The 15347-nt window shown below is 43.0% G+C and overlaps 1 protein-coding gene across 2 annotated transcripts in view; it reads left to right on the top strand.

Annotated features, from left to right (window-relative positions):
• cdk14 (cyclin dependent kinase 14) overlaps window positions 1–15347 on the top strand; it is a 76741-nt gene that overhangs the window by 27517 nt on the left and 33877 nt on the right. For both annotated transcript variants that reach the window (XM_060900552.1, XM_060900553.1), the window contains 3 exons: window positions 6485–6579; window positions 13720–13782; window positions 14142–14265. In XM_060900552.1, the coding sequence (XP_060756535.1) occupies window positions 6485–6579; window positions 13720–13782; window positions 14142–14265 (282 nt within the window). The remainder of the gene's footprint in view (window positions 1–6484; window positions 6580–13719; window positions 13783–14141; window positions 14266–15347) is intronic.

A 15347-nucleotide genomic window follows, 5' to 3' on the forward strand; every position in this document is an offset into this window, starting at 1 on the left:
TTTTTCATCAGTGGTCAGCCCCCTTTACCGATTTATTAAGTCCAAAGAAAGATTTTAAGTGGACGGAAACTTGCACCAGGGCCTTTGAAAATATTAAGGCTATCTTACAGACTGCTCCAGTGTTAGCTGCCCCAGATTTTGAAAAGCCATTTCACCTGGCTGTAGATGCCAGTGACGTGGGCACAGGAGCGGTTTTGTTGCAATGCCGAGATGGAGATACAGAGCATCCAGTATGTTACTTCTCCAGGAAGTTTAACAAAACACAGTAAAAATATTCCACTATCGAAAAAGAAACTTTAGTGTTGATACTAGAAATGCAACATTTCAAAAGTTTATTTGGGATCTACGCCTTATCCAATTAAGGTGTACACAGACCACAATCCCTTGAAATTCCCCGGTCGAATGTACAATTCGAACCAAAGATTGATGCGCTGAAGTTCACTGTTACACCCATTCAATCTCCACATTGAACACGTTCGTGAAAAGGATAATGTCGTTGCAGACGCCCTGTCTAGGGTTGACGCTTAATTTTGTAAGTCTGACGGCTGGTTTACTATATACATATAGTAATGTTAAAACAACAACAACAAAAAAAACATGGGTGATGGTTTGTATAACACCTTTGTTTATAATGACCTTTATTTCCCCCATTAACTTTAAATTGTAGTAACTTTAAAATCTTAGGTCGTAGGCATGTCAGTATGTCTTAATTTTTAGTTGTTGACTTAAAAATGGGAAGTAATGTCAAGGCCTTAATTTTCTGATGGTATGATTTTATATCAGGGTTTGTGAAGCTAATTCCTAATTTCTATAGTCCACATTGGCTCAAGTGATGGGCTAAACGTATGGAATGCTTGAAATGTTATTTCTGTATCCAACATTATGGCGGCGAGTCACCATTTTAGGGTTGGGGTGTTATGTCCCCCAGCTCTGATGGCCTTCCCACATCTTTAAAATTATTTTGGCGTCCCCTGGTGGGTGTGTTCTTGTTTTTCTCCCTTGTTAATTACAGGTGAGACGCGCCTATGTCGGGCCTGCCACACCTAAAAAAGGACCACACGTCTAGGCCTGTGGGGGTGGACATACAAGGATTATGTAGCAACTATATGCCTTCCCAAGAAGCAGCCACCTTTGGGAACACCCATACCACCTCATTCGAGGCATCATTGTGCCTGCTTTTGCGTTTCTCCTGTGTTTGTTTTTCTTTCCGTTTTTCATCCCTTGTTTACGTTTAATAAATTTACCCCTATTGTTTGAGCCGTTTTTTGCGTGCGCCTCCCTTCTATGTTCGTAAGTGCCGACGGGCTGTTACCAACTCATGCCCAGGGTTCCTGGCATAGAATCTGGTTTTACTGCCACTATCACCAGGATCATCCTGCAGTTTTTGGACAACCTTCTTGACTCTGTCAGATTTATCATGGCCACAGGTTCTCAGGTGGATTGGGTTCCAAGCTTTAGGCCATTGTAGGACATTCGTCTTCTTGGTTTCAAAACACCTGAGTGTAGTTTAGCAGTGTGTTTAAAGTCATTGTGCTGCTGGAAGGAGAACCTGTGCCCCATAATGTAACGGCCACCAGGCTTCACAGTGAGGGTGGTATTCTCACAGTGATGAGCCGCAGTTTTTTTTTTTCAACAACAGTATTCAGTTTGGTCTCTTCAGACAAGAGAACCTCTTATCCAGATGTAAGCTGTGTCTTCCAAACATGACCTGATATGATTTTTTTTTTTTTTTTCCCCAGTGATGGCTTTCTTCTAGCCAGTTTTGTGGAGGCTCCAGGTTGTAAAGTCAAGTTTATTTGTATAGTGCTTTTAACAATAAACATTTTAATTTTATCCCTAATCTATCCCCAATGATGAAGTCTGTGGCGACGGTGGCAAGGAAAAACTCCCTCAGACGACATGAGGAAGAAACCTCGAGAGGAACCAGACTCAAAAGGGAACCCATCCTCATTTGGGCAACAACAGAGACAACATGACTATAACATTAACAGTTTTAACATGAAGTCAGTTTCACTGATGTTATAAACTCTTCATTGATGGAAACTTGAGTGCAAAGCTGTTCATGACAACTGCAGTCCTAAAGTTAGCAAGTCAACTGTAGTCCTCAGCCATAAAAGCATTACTGTTAGAGTCCAGAGCGTCCTCCAAGTGTAACTTTCAACTGTCCTCATGGGGCCATCCTCCACAGGAGCGATGCGATGAGACTCCAACCAGACACAGGGCACCAGGATGGATCAGGCAGGTCTGAGGAGCAGAAGAGGTTCAGCATCTCGATCCCAGGACCGACATGTAACTCAGAGGGACAGATTCTGGGAGGGAGGCTGTTAGGTATGCCCAATGTCACCTGAATAAGTAGGAACAGTATACATATCGCACTGAGTACAAGCAGGGACTCCGGCAACTAACTATGACAGCATAACTAAAAGGGGAGAGCCAGAAGGTAACACAGGCATGAGGGAGCCCCGGGACATAAAGCAGCAGCCACTACACCATCAACAAACTCGAGTGAGCAAGCGAGTGGGGACTGACAGCATCCATACATCCCAGTTTACCAAAACACTCCGTCTGAGGATCCTCCAGATCTACACCTTTACCTCATAAACACCATTAACACAAGGCTTGACTAAACAGATATGTTTTCAGCCGAGACTTAAACACTGAGACTGTGTCTGTGAAGATTCTCAGTCATCCAGGTCATGGTAAACTGTGGGTGGTAAAAGAGAGCAACTGGACTTGCTGGAAGATTCTTGAAGACGTTTCACCTCTCATCCGAAAGGCTTCTTCAGTTCTGTCTGACTGGTAGGGAGCATCAGGTATTTATCCTCTCATGGATGAAAAGCTCATCTAAGGTGTCATTGAGTCATCCTGTTGGTGTGGGTCACTGGAGGCTGGTTGTGAACGGCCTCGAGAGTCGTTAGGGTGATCAATGGAATGCTGATTCTCTCTGTCCTCCTGTGAGTCACTGAAAACAGCTGGGTTTTGGTGTGCATTCAGTTGTCTGGGAAGTGTGCCAAGGACTGCATTGTAGGTGGCTGATAAATGATGTCTAAGACCCCCACCTCTGTTCAGTGATGGCCATTCCAGGTTGACAAAAATGGCTTCTTTAACTCCTCGCTCATACCAACGATCCTCTCTGGCTAAAATGTGTACGTTGCAATCCTGAAATGAGTGTCCTTTGTTGTTAAGATGAAGGTAGACAGCAGAGTCCTGGCCTGAGGAACTGGCTCTCCTGTGTTGAGCCATGCGCCTGTGAAGACTGTGACTGAAACTGTGTCTGATTCCTGAACACTACTTGGAAGGCTGTTCCATAACTGTGGGGCTTTGTAAGAAAAGGCTCCACCCCTGTAGCCTTCACTATACGAGGTACCAGCAGATAGCCTGCACCTTTTGATCTAAGTAAGTGTGGTGGGTCATAGAGGAGCAGAAGTTCACTCAGGTACTGTGGTGCGAGACCATTCAGTGCTTTAAAGGTCAATATTAGTATTTTATAATCAATATGAAATTTGATTGGGAGCCAATGCAGTGTGGATAAGACAGGGGTGATGGGGTCATATTTTCTAGTTCTAGTAAGGACTCTTGCTGCTGCATTTTGAACTAACTGGAGCTTGTTTATGCACTTATTGGAACATCCAGACAGTAAGGCATTACAATAATCCAACCTGGAGGGAACGAAAGCATGGACTAGTTTTTCCGCGTCATGTAGTGACATTAAATTTCTTATCTTGGCAATATTTCTGAGATGAAATAAAGCTATCCAGGTAATGTTATCAATGTGAGTTTCGAATGAAAGACTGGGGTCAATAATCACTCCGAGGTCTTTTACTGCTGCACGTGAAGAAACAGAAAGGCCATCCAGAGTTACTGTGGAATCAGAAAACTTACTTCTAGCTGCATGTGGTCCGAGTACAAGTACTTCAGTCTTGTCAGAGTTAAGCAGAAGGAAATTAATAAGCATCCAGTGTCTAATGTCCTTCACACATTCCTCAATTCTATTAAGCTGGTGTCTCTCATCAGGTTTTGCAGAAACATACAACTGTGTGTCATCAGCATAACAGTGGAAACTAATACAATGTTTACGAATAATATCACCCAGAGGTAACATATATAAAGAAAAGGCAGTGGACCCAAGACAGAACCTTGTGGAACACCAAACTTTACCTCAGTATGTTTAGAAATATCACCATTTACATCAACATACTGATAGCGATCAGTTAAATAAGACCTGAGCCAGGAGAGGGCCGTTCCCTTAACTCCCACAACATTTTCTAGTCTATCCAGAAGAATGGAATGATCAATGGTATCAAATGCTTTCCGTTTCCGGTTGAGAGTACGTCGTGTGCGTTCTGGCTGCCGCTTCTCACCGGAGCTTTTTTTGTTTTATTTTATTTCTTTTTCTATTTTTTTTCTGTGTGTTTGTGTAATTTGATGTTTGAGTGTTTTCTCCACCGGTGGTGGTGGTGTAGCTCCGGACCTAGTTTTGGGCGTCGGTTCCCTCCAGGCCTTGGTTTGCCGTGGGTGATTCCTGTGCTCCCAGCTGTGGACTGCAGTGAGCTCGTTGCTCATTTTACATCATGGTCGTCCAGCGCTCTGCGCTTTAACGCTTGGCGTGATGTTCCGAGCGATGTTGCTTGGTGGTGTCGCGGCGGCTGTGCAGGCGGTTTGGGACACACCAGCGCTCTGCGTGGCGGGGCTTCTCTGCTCGCTTTGTGGATCCGTGGCATGATGTTCTGAGCGATGTTGCTGACGGCGTCGCAGCGGCGGTGCTGGAGATGTGGGACTTGTTTTCGTGCGCCTTTTGGTGGGACTGTGGCTGCTACACCACGGGAATTACATCCTGACCTCTACTTGGTGGACTTTTTACTTTTTTATTTTTTATTTATTTTTTTTCTTATTATATTATTTATTTGTTGTTTCTTTCTTTGACTACTATTGTAAAGCGTCCTTGGGTTTCTTGAAAGGCGCTACATAAATTTAACTTATTATAAATGCTGCACTAAGGTCAAGCAACACAAGTAGCGAGACACAGCCCTGATCAGACGCCAACAGTAGGTCGTTTACTACTTTAACCAGTGCTGTCTCTGTGCTATGATGAGGTCTAAATCCTGACTGATACATTTCATGGATGTTATTCCTATGTAAATATGAGCATAACTGCTGTGCCACAGCTTTTTCAAGGATCTTGGAGATAAAGGGGAGGTTTGATATTGGCCGATAATTGGACAGCTGACAGGGATCAAGGTCAGGTTTTTTAATCAGGGGTTTGATAACTGCTAGTTTAAAGGATTTGGGTACATAGCCAATCATAAGAGAAGAATTTATTATTTTTAGAAGCGGTTCAGTTACTTCAGGTATTATCTGTTTGAATAGACGTGTAGGTAAGGGATATAGTACGCAAGTTGAGGCTTTTGATGCCGAGATTAATGAAAGTAATTCAGTTTCTCTAAGGGGAGTAAAACATTCTAATTGCTGATCTGATACAGTTATATTGTTAACTACAAGGTCACTTTCATTGTCTAACCTTAAATTAGTAGTTTGAATTTTTTGTTGGATATTCTCAATTTTGTCATTAAAAAAATTCATGAAGTCGTTGCTACTCCATACTGCAGGTGTGCATGTGTCTATAGTAGACTTATTCCTGGTTAATTTTGCTACAGTATTAAATAGGAATCTAGGATTATTTTTGTTATCTTCTATTAGGGAGGAGAGATATGTTGATCTCGCAGCACTAAGAGCTTTTCTATACTTCAGGAAGCTCTCCTTCCACGCTAATTTGAACACTACCAATTTTGTTTGACGCCATTTACGTTCCAGTTTTCGAGTGGTCTGTTTTAATGTGCGAGTGTCATCATTATACCAGGGTGCTAATTTTTTGTCTCTGACCATTTTCCTTTTTAGAGGAGCTACATTATCTAAAGTATGGCGGAATGTTGACTCTAAGCATTCAGTTGCCTGATCGAGTTCTGCAGGGGCTGACAGTGACCCAATCAAAGTTGACAGCTCTGGGAGATCATTTATAAAGCTCTGTGCAGTAGTTGACGTGAATGTACGTTTAATACAGTAGCGTGGTGAGGTGCATATATTATTACTCACAGTTTGAATGAGATGAGATAATGATCTGAGAACTTCAGACTGTGGAAGTGTGACTATATTGTCTATGTTTAACCCGAATGTTAGTATTAGATCGAGGGTGCGACCACCATTATGGGTCGGTCCTATGACATTTTGACTAATGCCTACTGAATCTAAAAGGTTGTAATTGTCCCCTGGACAGTTTCTCTGCTGTGGCTGTCTGCACCTCATTCAAAGTTACCTTTGACCTTTAGGTTGCTTACCCTGTCTTTGTCTGGATCAGCTGATCTTTACCCAGTCTCTGAATGTGATGGAATGAACCAGATTATTTACATGTTTTAATAATTATTTTATGGGTTATAACAATAATAAACAAGTGCTATCAGACTGTGTGTGTGTGTGTGTGTGTTTGCAGCGTCTCTGCTGAAGGGTCTGAAACACGCAAACATTGTCCTGTTACATGACATTGTACACACCAAGGAAACACTCACACTTGTCTTCGAATATGTGGTGAGTAAAAGAGCTCTCACACACACACACACACACACACACACACACACACACACACACACACACACACACACACCATCAGAGATGGACAAAGAACCCAGCTTCATTACTTAAAGCTCATAGGCAATGGTTTTCAAATTTATGCACATTTGAAACTTTATATGTTAAAAACCCTCTGTAATTTTCTTCTGGTCCCAAGAAATATTGGTAATAAGTAATAATTAAAATAAATTAGTGCGGATCACGGCAAATTTCTGTTTGGCAGTTTTCGTGACCACTCGGCACGTGACGTCATTCAAGACAAACAAACCGCTTGAGTTGAGTCCACTTCCGTTTACTTACATTGCCGTTCGGCTCGAGTGCAGACGTGCGTTCAGGAATTTCCAAAGAAAAACCCCCATGCCTTATTGTTGTGCAGTGAACTGTAACAACAGGACCAGTTCAGGAAGAAGTTTTTACCTTTTACCGAGAAAGGAGAAGAGGCAGAGAGAGTGGATTGGCTTTTTCCGGAAGAGGTGGAGCGAGAGGATTGGCTTTTTCTGAAAAAGGAGAAAAGGCGGAGCGAGTGGGTTGGCTTTTTCCAGAAGAGGAGACAAGGCGGAGAGAGCGGATTGGCTTTTTCCAGAAGAGGAGACGAGGTGTAGCGAGCGGGTTGGCTTTTTCTGAAGGAGGAGAAGAGGCGGAGCGAGTGGGTTGGCTTTTTCTGAAGGAGGAGAAGAGGCGGAGCGAGTGGGTTGGCTTTTTCTGAAGGAGGAGAAGAGGCGGAGCGAGTGGGTTGGCTTTTTCTGGGAGAGGAGACGAGGCGGAGAGAGTGGATTGTGCGCGTGAAGCCAGAGGGTTGGCTTTTTCCGGAAGAGGAGACGAGGCGGAGAGAGTGGGTTGTGCGCGTGAAACAAAATCAAGCAGTCAAAGAAGAAACGGAGCAGCAACGCTCAAGCAAAAAGGAGAAGATTGGAGGGAAACATTTTTACTTTTGCTTGCAACTGACAAGTCAAGAATCCTGAGGGATCCTGTACAATCACTGTGGAAATGAGACAGAGGGATATTTCCTCGCTTAGAGTCGGCTATAAATAGTATAATGCTGCGGATGGCAGGCTAATGTGGCCTACCGGCGCGCTGTCCAGTAATCGTTCCCTATATCCACTAGGGAGGCGGTTTAATTATTCTTCAAAAGGGCTCTTATTTAGTATTACGGCGAAAGTAGGAATTTATCATAACTACCAGGATAAATCGTTTGGGCGCGAGTCTTGTTGAGGTCCGGGGTCACCGTGATCGGAGTCGGCCGAGTCGCTGTCCGATTCCGAGGCCGCACGGTCAAACCAGTGAGCCACATTCACCGATTGCTTCGCAACGGCCATAGGGTCATACATGTATGGTTTCACCTCTCGATATTCAATTTGGAGAGTTCCTACTTCAAAATCGCTATCAGCCTCTCACGACCAAAGTCCGTACACGTGTGCTCGGTTCGCAGGTAAACACAGAGCTGCTCCCGGTCTGTTTGGCTTAAATGACGTCACGGCGACGCCCCCTGGCGGTGAAAGTGCGCATAAGTGAGATGTAAACAAACCTTTGGAAATTGGGCAAAACTGTATATTTTAACCGTTTTATTCAATTTTAGGGTGCAAATTAGACACCAGAAAGATTTGAATTCACTTTTTTGGGTCGTTCTTCGAGACAATAAAAGTTGATATTCTACGTTTCACCTCTGACCCTTGCCTATGACCTTTAAGTCAAAGTACAGATCCCACTGATCAAACGTTACTCCAATATAAGTGAAAGTTGTACAGTCAAATTTTTACTTAAGATAAAGTACTGAAATACTTGGTTTTAAAAATGCTTAAGTATTAAAAGTAGATTTTCTGTCAGTGCATTGTTGTATTATTGTCACAGCGCTTACAAAACCTAATGCCTCTGAAACAACCGACTGGATTTACTGACGACCTTGTAGAACCTGTAGAATAAACGCCGGGTAGCATGTTACAAAATGAAACACAACTCAACTGAAAAAGAGCCATTGTCATTTTCTTTTTTTTTTTGTTACACTCCTCCCCACCCCACAAATCAGCATGGTAGTGTTCTGACCCGGCTCTGGCAGTGTGTGCACAGGTATGTGTGTGTTAGAAGACAGTGGAATAGCTGTAAATGCAGCTTGCTCAGAAAATAAAAATGACAATCCAACCTGATTAAAGCCCAGATCCACACCTTGAGCTTCATAACTGCCCAACAGCAACACTGCTTTAAGCAAGACGAAAAAGTGCAAGACCATCATCTGACATCAAAACAAAAAATTCCAACAATTTGTTGTGACTGACTAATACAACACTGTCCATCTCGCAAGTGTATGTATTCATGCACATATGAATCTGCCTGTGGAATGATGGTGGTTTAACGTTACGCTAGCTAGTCAGTGAAGCTCCACCTGACATGCGAGCAAAATCTTTTCAAACTCGAAATCATATTGGGAAGCTAACGCGACTAAAGAATGATTTCTGCATTTTGTTTATTTGGCAAGATTATGCTAAAACGGGCGGCACAGTGGTGTAGTGGTTAGCGCTGTCACCTCACAGCAAGAAGGTCCGGGTTCGAGCCCCGGGGCCGGCGAGGGCCTTTCTGTGTGGAGTTTGCATGTTCTCCCCGTGTCCGCGTGGGTTTCCTCCGGGTGCTCCGGTTTCCCCCACAGTCCAAAGACATGCAGGTTAGGTTAACTGGTGACTCTAAATTGAGCGTAGGTGTGAATGTGAGTGTGAATGGTTGTCTGTGTCTATGTGTCAGCCCTGTGATGACCTGGCGACTTGTCCAGGGTGAACCCCGCCTTTCACCCGTAGTCAGCTGGGATAGGATCCAGCTCACCTGCGACCCTGTAGAACAGGATAAAGTGGCTACAGATAATGAGATGAGATTATGCTAAAACATTTCTGAAAGCACTTGAGATAAGTTAACGCTATTCATGTTAGCGTAACTCTGTTTTTACATGCTAACAGTGTCCAAGTTAACTAGCTATGTGATAATGTTAGCCATGGACAAGGCTACGGCAACTTGGTGGGCAAATACACTAAAAGTCATTTGGCTAACCAGACTGCATAGCTATTAACGTTATTGCTAGCTCTAAAAGCACATAAAACTTCATTGCAAGCTTTCTCTTGGAATAAAATGTTTACAGACCTCAATATGTTTCCGCAGATCAGACAGCAAGTTTTTGTAGGCCGTGATGTGGTTCATTTTAAGCGAACAAAGCAAACATTTAAAACAAAACAACTCTTAATTCCTTTCAGAAAACTGAAACATGGGTTCTAGGTATGGCCATGGGTGCGTGTATTCTCCAACTGTACCGCCTCCTTCCATTCTGCCATCAACTGATCGTGTTAAATAATGCTGCGGAGAAATAATTAATCTTGATTTTATCCAGTCTATGGATGTGACATGACCCTAGTAATTACTGATAGGCTGTCTCAGTGTCACCTGCAGAAAAAACAATCATGTTTTAGAAAAGAAAAAAAGCAATCAGTTTCAAAGCCACTTCTTAGTAATGAGTAACCAGGACCTTGATAGAAATGTAGTGGAGTTAAAAGTACAATATGTCTTTCAAATGTAGTGAAGTTAAAGTCATAAGTTACCAAAAAAATTAATACTCAAGTACAGATAATCAAAGTGTACTTAAGTACAGTACTCAAGTAAATGTACTTCATTACTGTCCACCTCTGAGCACCATACACACAGACACCACACACACACACCACGCACCCGGACACCACACACATGCATGCGCACACACACACACACACACACACACACACACACACACACCACGCACCCGGACACCACACACATGCACCAAGACACCACACACACGCACACCATACACACAGACACACACATGCACGCACCATAGACACACCATATGCGCGCGCACACACCATAAATATACACACATACGCACACGGGTGAAAGGCGGGGTTCACCCTGGACAAGTCGCCAGGTCATCACAGGGCTGACACATAGACACAGACAACCATTCACACTCACATTCACACCTACGCTCAATTTAGAGTCACCAGTTAACCTAACCTGCATGTCTTTGGACTGTGGGGGAAACCGGAGCACCCGGAGGAAACCCACGCGGACACGAGGAGAACATGCAAACTCCACACAGAAAGGCCCTCGCCGGCCACGGGGCTCGAACCCGGACCTTCTTGCTGTGAGGTGACAGCGCTAACCAATACACCACCGTGCCACCCCATACCACACATATACACACCAAATCAGACACACAAACACACACCACAAACACTCACACATATACACACACACGCACGCGCGCGCACACACACCATCCATACACATACATATATATACACACCATGCATACACACACCATACCACTCACCATACATGCTGCACATACACACTGCACACACAAACACACACCATACACACCACGCACACACACACTACATACACACATACCATACACATGCACCACCCACCCATATATCATACACACACACACACACACACACACACACACACACACACAATTATACACACCATCCATACATACACACATACCATACACATGCACCACCCACCCATATATCATCCACGCACACACACACACTTTACACACCATCCATACACACACACACACACACACACACACACACACAATACACACCATCCATACATACACACATACCATACACATGCACCACCCACCCATATATATCTCACACACACACACACACACATACCATACACATGCACCACCCACCCATATATATCATACACACACACACACACTATACACACCATCCATACACACACTACATACACACATACCATACACATGCACCACCCACCCATATATCATATACACACACACACACACACACCCTGCACACATACACTATACACACACACACACATATTTTGTCCACACATATACACACACACGCACGCGCGCGCACACACACCATCCATACACATATATATACACACCATGCATACACACACCATACCACTCACCATACATGCTGCACATACACACTGCACACACAAACACACACCATACACACCACGCACACACACACTACATACACACATACCATACACATGCACCACCCACCCATATATCATCCACGCACACACACACACACACACACACACACACAATACACACCATCCATACATACACACATACCATACACATGCACCACCCACCCATATATATCATACACACACACTATACACACCATCCATACACACACTACATACACACATACCATACACATGCACCACCCACCCATATATCATATACACACACACACACACACACACACACACACACACACAATACACACCATCCATACACACACACACACACACACACACACACTACATACACACATACCATACACATGCACCACCCACCCATATATATCATACACACACACTATACACACCATCCATACACACACTACATACACACATACCATACACATGCACCACCCACCCATATATCATATACACACACACACACACACACACACACACACACACACAATACACACCATCCATACACACACACACACACACACACACACACTACATACACACATACCATACACATGCACCACCCACCCATATATCATATACACACACACACACACACACACACACACACACACACACACAATACACACCATCCATACACACACACACACACACACACACACACACACTACATACACACATACCATACACATGCACCACCCACCCATATATCATCCACACATACACACATTATACACACCATCCATACACACACACACACCACACACCCATATTTCATACACACACACACACACACACACACCATCCATACACATATATATACACACCATGCATACACACACCATACCACTCACCATACATGCTGCACACACACACCATACACACTGCACACACACCATGCACACACACACTACATACACGCATACCATACACATGCACCACCCACCCATATATCATCCATACACACACACACACACACATTATACACACCATCCATACACACACACACACACACACATTATACACACCATCCCCACACACACACACACACACACACTACATACACACATACCATACACATGCACCACCTACCCATATATCATATATACACACACACACCATACACACACACCATACACACAAGCACACACATTTACATTACCAGTCAAAAGTCTGTAAAGTTTTTCTAATTCAGTGTTTTTGCTTTATTTTTAGAAATAAAAAATCACTTCCTGACTTAAAGTAATGATGGATGTCGTTTCTCTTTACTTAGTTGTTTAGTTCTTGACATAATATGGATTACTGCAGTTGTGTTATAGGGCTCTGTACTGTATTTTTATTATTTACTGTTTGATCTCAAATGTATTAAGAAGGTAAGAAACTAGTCCGCTAATGACCTTTTGATGAGACGCACTTGTTAATTGAAAAATATTCCAGGTGACTCCCTCATGAAGCTGGTTAAGAGAATGACAGTAGTGTACAAAGAGTCATCCAGGGAAACGCTGGATACGCTGAAGAATCTAAAATATCAAACATATCTTGTTTTTAACACGTTTTTTTGTTTTCCACATAATTCCATATATGTTCCAAATGTTATTTCAATTTTGAAATTTCAGTATGCAGTATGCCTTCAGGATTGTTCTACAACGTAGAGAATAGTCAAAATACAGAAACACCTATGAATGAATATGAATTAAGTTTTCTTTGGTGGGGATCATTAAATAATATCTATCACTAAATTTAAAAGTGTATATATATATATAACTTTTGGCATTTGAATCTGAACTGCATTTCACCTGAATAAGAAACACAGTACATAGAAAAGTTGTAAAACTTTTGTTGAAACAAAAAAAAAATCATTAAATGTACAGTTTTATAATCTGTCACTTTTGTGTAATTTGTACTTTGATTAGAAAACGTGTGCTCAGTTTATCAAATTCCAATTTAGTCTCCAAACATATTTTAGCTGACTGATGGATCGTCTCTATTTCTCTCTCTCCTGTCCTCTCCCCCTCTCTTTCTACCCCCTTTCCCTCCCCCCACTCCCTCGGTGCCCGTCTTTCTCTGCAGCACACAGATTTGTGTCGGTACATGGATAAACACTCTGGGGGGCTCCACCCTGAAAATGTCAGAGTAAGTGGAATTCCTGCTACACCTGCCTGTCTCACTGCTGTATATATTGGTGTGTGTGTGTGTGTGTGTGTGTGTGTGTTTGGGAGTGGGTGAATGTGCTGGTGTCTCTTTCTCTCTAGCACTGCTGTGCTTTTATAAGTGAGCTCTTAAATATGGTAGTGAACATTTGTGGGTGTTGCCTGTGACTGTGTAATGAATTTGATGTCATCGTTTTACTTTTAATGTTTAGCTGAACAGCAGTTAGTAAAATGTTGCGCTGTGTGTGTGTGTGTGTGTGGTTGATGAATTAAACTTATTTTTTCTACAATCCGTCCACTGTAAATTTCCCAGAAATTATTAAATTAAGTGTGTGTGTGTAGCTTTTTCTCTTCCAGTTGTTGAGAGGTTTGTCCTACATCCATCAGCGCTTTATCCTGCACCGAGATCTCAAACCTCAAAACCTGCTGATCAGCGAGAGTGGTGAACTCAAACTGGCTGATTTCGGTAATACGCGCACACACACACGCGCCACACACACACACACACACACACACACACACACACATACATATATACACTTATACACAGTCACACACACAGCTGATTAATTAATGTGTTTCACACAACAAATCTGACATCCTGTTCAGAAATAACACACACACTACAGTGTGTGTGTGTGTGTGTGAGAGAGAAAAGCATTTGAGAGGATGAAGAGGTGTAATTATCAATAAGATGCAGGCCTGTTTGAGATGGAGAACCAAAGAGAGAGAGAGACAGACAGACAGACAGACGAGATGTAAGACAGGTGGTGGTACCTCAAACATACCCAGTTGTTTGAAGACATGCACAGCTGCACTATAACACACATACACACTTTTCCAGACAGTTGATCTCTCTGTTTCTCCATATGGAATGTATAAATAATCACACACAAAGGAAACACATCTGACCAATCAGCAGAGAGTTCACAGGAAAACATCCATAAAAGGAATGTGGAAGATAAACTTTAACCCTCACCCTAAGGCAGATGGTCTGCAGAACACACTGGACAGGGGAAGAACCACACTGGTCATGGCAACTGTGGGCAGGACCTGTGAGGTGGGAACAATGAACAGAAAATGTGGAAGGGAACTGCGGGTGAGACTGTGAATGGAGGCGGAGTTCAGACTGGGAATGGAAGTTAATTCCCTGAATTTGAATTGAACAAGAGGACAAAACAGAAAAAGGGAGATTGAGAGAACAGGAGAGAGAGAGAAATCTTCCACTTTAACCAACAATAAAGGACCCATTGCTACACACACACACACACACACACACACACCGCGCGCGCACACTGACCTATACTTACAGAGACTAGAAAGAGTAGAGTGTGAAGGTGAGGAAACGTATATTACACATCACACACTATTTATATAATGCACACACACACACTTTGTGATGTTAATTATGGAGAAGTAGAACAGTGAAACAGTAATGAAAGGGCTCAACAGTAGTCTTAATAACAATGTTACACACACACATGCTCATCCTTAGTCTTAAACATACAGTACATGCAGTATACTGCTTTCATATTGAAATCTGGGAGT

Source organism: Neoarius graeffei, chromosome 19, assembly GCF_027579695.1.
Source record: "Neoarius graeffei isolate fNeoGra1 chromosome 19, fNeoGra1.pri, whole genome shotgun sequence".
Classification (NCBI taxonomy): Eukaryota; Metazoa; Chordata; class Actinopteri; order Siluriformes; family Ariidae; genus Neoarius; species Neoarius graeffei.